This window comes from Pterocles gutturalis, unplaced genomic scaffold (assembly GCF_000699245.1).
Source record: "Pterocles gutturalis isolate BGI_N339 unplaced genomic scaffold, ASM69924v1 scaffold40371, whole genome shotgun sequence".
Classification (NCBI taxonomy): Eukaryota; Metazoa; Chordata; class Aves; order Pterocliformes; family Pteroclidae; genus Pterocles; species Pterocles gutturalis.
This window is the reverse complement of record NW_010106882.1, coordinates 7,303-14,200: the sequence shown is the minus strand read 5'-3', so window position 1 is coordinate 14,200 and position 6,898 is coordinate 7,303. Positions and strand designations below refer to the sequence as shown.

Below are 6,898 nucleotides of genomic sequence, written 5' to 3'. Positions count from 1 at the left end.
GTAACCAGAGATAGCTGTATCAGTCTGCTTTAGACAAAGCTACTAAACTTTAAAGCAAATGCATCAAACTTCAGGGGTTCTTCATTTCATGTGTATACAAATTTTCCATGTAAGCAAACAGTTCAAGTGTGAAAAGACAAGAGATTGATGCCACAGTAAGAATCCTTCCTGTTTTCCCATCAGATAGTCCCTATCTTATTAAAGCCAAAGACAACCAAAGTTAAAACAAGTCATCATCATCTAATGCATAATGGTATTAAAATAAATTACGAATTGGATTTGGATGCCTCAGTAGTAAATTGTAATCACCACTCTTGCAACTCAGGTCAGTAGGAATGAAGTAACTGGAAACACACGAAGAGAATTCTGCTCTGAAAGTGGAATCAGTCAGGGAGAGCGAGTTAGATCATTTCATAAGCACATGAAAGAGAACTATGATGCCTAAACTAAACAGAATACAGAACTGAACTGACTAAATACCCACATTCCAGGAAAAATTTTGCAACAAAACCACCAGTCTACTGTTATGTAAGAAAACATTTCTTAGGCCTTTATTTACAAAAGCTTTAAAAACAAATACCGTCTTATGCAAATTATTTGTTGTTTAAAAAGGACCACCCAGTTACATCATTGTAACTCAATGAAAAAAGGTGTTTGATTTTTTTTTTAAGTACAAGGTAAAACAGAATAATTTGGCGAACATTTGGAGATTTTTATACTATTGACTTCCGTGTCGAACACGCACACACATACGTGTGCGCACGCACACACAGGCACACAATGTCGCACATTCCATCATTTCAGGCTAGTATTTAGCTATTCAATACCAAAAATCCTTCCTGCACAACTGCTCTGTACACATGCTATGCAGAGTTAAGAACGTACTTTAGGATCCTTTAAAACAATATATCTAAAATATATTGCTAAGATATACTCAAAAATAAACTAGCATTACACTCCTCAGGTAACTTTATTAGCTATAAGTTATTTATATTTTGTTGTCTTACAACAAATATCTGCAACATCTGTCTTTGTAGCAACTACAAAAAAAGCACGATTTAATTGTCCTAATTCAATTAAATAGTATTTTTTCAGATCTTTGGGTTTTATCTTCAACTAAACTGACTTTCACAAATCATCAAACCAAGTACATAATAAATATGACTTCATAAAAAATATTTGAGGTGTACATTACTAGAATAAAAGCTAGGAAGTTGATCAAGGGAAGTGTGCCATTACAAAACTCCTACTGTTCCAATATCCTTCAACTCTCAGCTTAAGGGCAAAAATGCTAAAGTCATAGCTGTTCTTTCCTGAAGGGTGTAAAGCTGTTTTTTCAAGCTTCTTTCCCCTATCACAGAGCAGTTTTAAAACAGCAGGCCAACCAGCAGTTGACATGTGCAGGATGTGTTTGAAGATGACTGAGCACTAGTAAAATAACAGCAGTTACAATGATTTCAGTAGTTTGTTCTGCTTGAATAAACAAAGGTTATGCAGCAAATAAGTCATGTTCTATGGGTTGAGATACCAAGGAAATACAGCATGAAGCTGCTGAACTTGGCAGATGATTGTTTTCTAGCTGAGGGCAAAAGAAAAAACAAAACAAATCTTCAAATAAAACAGAAAATCTGAGTCAGAGTCACCCTCTAAAGTGCAAATTTGATGGTCCACAATCTTGAATAGCTAAAACGCCTGCATACTGGAAGGAACAGACATGAATGGGAAAGTTAGCTACAATGAGATCCAGCTAATTTGGAGAAGGGAGGGGAAAGAGACAAGAAAACTAGAAGATCAATATAGGTAAGTTTACCAGACTATTCATTATGATTTACCTTTCCCCTTCTCTCTGCCACACTGATCCTATACATGCTTCTTTACAAATGGGCTAGTTATGAGGCCAAAATGCAACCCAGAAAAATTTACATATCGATATTAAGATCAAAATCTGTGATAGGAACAGCCAAGTCTAGTACATAGAAAGGCAGAAAAGAAAGTGTGCTGAGAAAGGGGGACAAAAGCCTTATTGTCCAAGGGGCTTAACCAGAGATAAAACCTATATACAAGCATGTGGAGGTCAAAAAGATGGTCTTTCATTTCATGTCATGACTGTTTGTTCGCTTCTTCTTCATACGCGTTTCCTGTGCCATTTTGTACATAAGATGACCCTGAACCAAGGCCATATAAGTGGCCACAATATTTGGCATCGTCAATGTGATCTTCAAAGAACATCTAAAGAGTTAAAAGAGAGACACAATTATTGCCAGAGAAAAGGCTCAGTTTAAACAGAACTATAAAAAGGTTTTAAAAGGTTACTTTCCTTTTAGCATAAGATATCAAATCCCAAGGTGCAAAAGATGATATAATTAACATAACACACTTAATCTCAACACATTATCAAAATGGGTTATATGACATGATTCTTCAAAGGAAATCTGTCAAGGAATACAATCAGTCTTCCTGTGCACCTTTCCTGACAAAACGAACAAATGCAATGTTTTGGTAGTTTTGTATTATCAGTTATCACTCACTCTTCTGCAAGTGCAACAAAGATATTTCTCCAACTGATTTCTGTGGAGTTTCTCACAATGGGCGTATGTTTAGCATCCATCATTGGTGCCCATACTCTACCTACTCCTCAGTGTGACAGTTTTCATCATACTCTGTCTTGAAATGGAGGTATATCCTGATTTACATTATAAAGGTTTGGGGGTAGGGAGAATGTTTAAGCACAAAACCCATTATGAAGTTTAGAGAAATGCAGAAAGATGCATTTCCAGCTTGCTCCTTACAGAGGGGGACTTAATTTAAAAAGGAACAGCAAAATTAAAGTAGATTTTGTACTAAGACCGCATTTACATCTTACAAGTCTTAACTGCAACAGAACATTTCAAGGGAAGACATATGAAACCCCATAGTATTCTGATATTCTACCTTCAGACTTAGGTTTTCAAGCAAAACCACAAATTACCCAGAAAAAGTAAAAAAGAAGAATGACATGTACACAAAAGTTCTTCACCGTAAAAATTTCACAGCAACCCTGGACATCCCAGTGGTTGACGACATTAACATCAGAAACCTAAGGCAGCCAGAAGCACACTGGAGCAGGGTGGACACAATATGCAATCTAAATGCAGAGGACTGCAAATACCACACAAGCTAAAAACTTCTCCGTTTAAGCTTTGCTCTTAGCAGCATGGTCTGGTTGGAAAGTTCTGTACTGCAAGAATTGGGGACCTCAATTAAAAGTTTTAAAGCCCCCACTAGTTCTTAAAGAAATAAACAGGTAAGAAAAATCCCAAAACAACAGCTCTACTGTTGTAGTATCAGTATTTAAGAATTTCTGATGGGAAGAAGAGGTCAGTAAATTTTTGTCTGGGACTCAAAATCCCAGCAAGTTGCAACTCCTTCGCAGCAATCAGTAACACAGTAGTAACATTATTAATTTTGTACCTCTAAAAGCATTGTAAAATTATGTTTTTTCAATCAGAAATACATTGTTAAACAATGAACTCTACTGAAAAGGCTTTAAAAGCGCACATTAAATGTATCTCTGCTGACTACTGTACCCTTATTTAGAAATGCTGTATTTGCAAAGAACCTCTGAAAATACTGAAAAAAATCATCCTAGTCAATCTTTGTTGGCTTAATTAAGCAAATGCTTTGCACTGAAAAAACCTTAAAGATTTCTACGACTCCCAATAAGAGCTTCTGGTAAACAAATTCAAGAAGCTAATTTGCCATGTAACACAAACTGCATCTCATTAGAGAAACAATCATGGGTTTGAACATTTTCCTCTAGAAAACTAACTTGAAAGGCAATATTTTAGGCATGATTATCATATACCTCCTCTTTTTTTCCTTTATTTGCTTTCGATTTTGTTTCAAATTCAAGAGCAAAAGACTAACACCAGGCAGACAGCACTTGGCAGCCCTGTCTTGGATTGTACCAGAAATGCCCATCCTCTCTACTGCATCTGTAGCCCATGACCTGTTTGACAACTGCAACACCTCCAGCAGAGGCAGAACAGACAGTTAGGATGAGCAAACCAGCTTAAATCACAGCATTTAATTTTTACCTGCTGTCTCACTAGTATTTGTCAGAAACTTGTAGTAATTTTCTCCTTTATACAAAAAGCTAGATTACAGAAGGTAGACACCTCAGCATACAATACTAAACCTTATTAAAAGATAAGGTTTGCTACTGCCATTTAGACGTGCTAAATGACACTGAATTGCTGGCAGAATGGCATATCCAGATACACTGGCATTTGACCAGTGCAACTGCTTTCCAGAAGAGGCCCCCTTCAATATTTGTTTGTTCTGCTAAAGCAAAATATCCTAATATCTTTCTGTTCTATGCAGACAAGCAGTAAGGATACATGAAGCTTGTAAGACCTGATTTCCCTTGCTGCAAACCTTGAATTAACTGATCAATGTACAATCTTTTAGAACCTGAGTTAATCTGTGCTTTACTCAATGGTAAGGACATTCATGGACATTCTCCACAGCAGCCTGAAAGTCATTATTTAATATACCTGTAGCCTGCAAGTTTACCTAGAAGTAGCTAGTCCAGACATTCTTCCCCCCGCCCCCAGGCTAGGGAAGGATGCACAAGGAGCACTGCACACCAGCTGGGTGCTCACTGAGCAGAAGCTCCAAAAAATCCTGGCTTGAGTACAGTCACCCAGAAAGGTGTTTGGCTCCAGCAGCTCGTAACTCACTGCAGCACCTAAAAAAAAGGTACTCTGCAAAACAGAGAGGGGGAAAAACCCCAAAACAAAATCCCACAAAAAATCCAAAAGCCAGCCACACGCTAGAAACAGGAAGTAATACTCACTCACAGCAGCTAAGCAGGGAATCAATAGAGCTGGTTCACTCTTACTCTGGGGAATATACAGGTGGTCTTATTTTTTACAAGAAAGGAGTGACCCCTGAAGCCCTCCAGAGACCTCCTTAAAATATGGCACACTTATCAGAAGCAGCAATTCCACCTATCACAGCATGTTATTATCATGGAGATGAAACCAGCATGTCAACCTACTTCTCTCATTTTGAAAAAGGCCATTCCTGTGAGTAAAGAATCAGATCCTGCCTGATGCTGTGGTCCTATCCTTTCCAGCTCTAACTGCTCAGCCACTTCTTGTAATCCACCCTGAAAAAGAAAACATTTTTGTAAAGTGCTGAAAAAAATTAAATCAGAAAACTGATCAGCTGTATTTGGGAAAAACCTGTTACACAAAGTCATACAACCCCAGGTGTATTTTAACATTTGCAGAGTAGCTGGAACAGTCATTATACTAGATAAATACACACCTGGAGAATCAAACTTTCAGTATCAACAGCAGCATTAGAATTCTGGGTCAGTATAGATTAAATAAAGTAGTATCTGTGACCAACAAAACTACTACTTCTCCATGTTCCAGCTTCTCCAGTAACCAGAGGTCATTACTTAACAAAACAATTCCTTCAAGATGTCGAAAGGACTGGCAATGCTGAAGAACAAAACCAGGTGTTCCTGTACTCCTTTCTATTTGAAGGAAAGGTTGAAAGATAAAAATGTTATTCTACAAACAGAAGAATTCAAGTGCTTACAAATGAGATGCCCATATGCCTCCATGTGTTGAAGTATCTAGGCTTCATTTGAAAGACTTTTTTCTTTCCACTTACCTTTCCACAATTAAGTTGAGGGTTTTTCCACTTCCCGTCACAAAAACTAGAGTACCCTTAAGTATTTAGCACACTAGAGGTAGTCCAGGAAAATGTTACACAGCAGGCATTTAGAAACCAGGTGGTAAAGTCAAAAAAGGAAGAAAGTGCCCACTCCCTCTCTACAAGATACTCTACCCTTCTTTAAAGTTTGTTTCATTAGCTGCTCTAAGAGGTTAGGGAAAAAAAAAATATGCAAAAAATCCATTGTCTTACCACCGTTTTCTTTAAGATACTAACATCCAATGGTATAACCAGCTTTTCTGTTAGAGATGTATATTTAATAGTCTCATGTGTAATGAAACCTACTTCTTAAAAAAGTATATAAACATCTGACATACAAAGAAGGAACAATTTAAAACTAATTGTCTGCTTTGAATGTTGACACATGGTTTTAAAGAACACAATGTGAACCTGCAGACATCACTCCAAAGCTGCAAATCTGTACTCTGCTTTTAAAGGTAAAACTTCTCCAGTTTTGAAGCAATTTTTTTTACCAATAAGCTTATGTGAAAAACTATGCCATTAACTACAGAGTGAGTCAATAAACCTCTTTTAAGTGCCCCCCAAAATGGTAATAACCACTATGTGTGGAAGCAAAACTGTCAGAAACTGGTTTGGTTTTACATAGATAACAAATCAGTGAAGGACAGACATGTTATACTGTAACTGCAATCTTTTACTGCTGTAAGCTACACTGCAAGCACATAATTTTGTACATAATTTTTTTTTTTTAATAGTTAAGCAATAAAGCTACTGGAAATAGACTAAAGCACATGCACATTTTTTAATGTCTAGAAAGATCAAAAAAACCCAACAAAATCCTTAGTGCTGCCATAAGCTTTGCAAGGCAAAAATGTTGCGTAGAGGCAATGCTTTTAAAAGACTACCTAGCATCTGAGTTCACCTTTCCTCACACTCTTAACCTGTTTCAAGTGCAGGAAAGAAAGCAGTAAGAGGGAAAAGCATAACAGTGAAACATTAAAACTCAGACCCATAAAAAGAGAGTCTGACTTTAAAATCAGCTCAAACATTATGAAAATTCCTGTGAATCTTATGGTGACAGGTTTGGGTCCAGGTTATTGTTTTGTTTAAAAAGATGGAAGCTTCAGTAATAAAATTCCCAAGTAATACCTACAAACTGCCACGACAACCTAGTACTGGTATGGCTAATTTTGATCTTCCTTGAGCA

General features: G+C 37.0%; 1 protein-coding gene across 1 annotated transcript in view; it reads right to left on the bottom strand.

The window, feature by feature from the left end:
* Positions 1-522: 522 nt before the first annotated feature.
* Positions 523-6,898, bottom strand: part of LOC104472312 (CCR4-NOT transcription complex subunit 7-like) — a 9,635-nt gene continuing 3,259 nt past the window's right edge. The window contains exons 2-3 of the mRNA XM_010087925.1: positions 5,042-5,152; positions 523-2,229 (exon numbers count right to left, since the gene is read on the bottom strand). Of these exons, the coding sequence (XP_010086227.1) occupies positions 2,101-2,229; positions 5,042-5,152 (240 nt within the window). The 3' untranslated portion in view covers positions 523-2,100. The remainder of the gene's footprint in view (positions 2,230-5,041; positions 5,153-6,898) is intronic.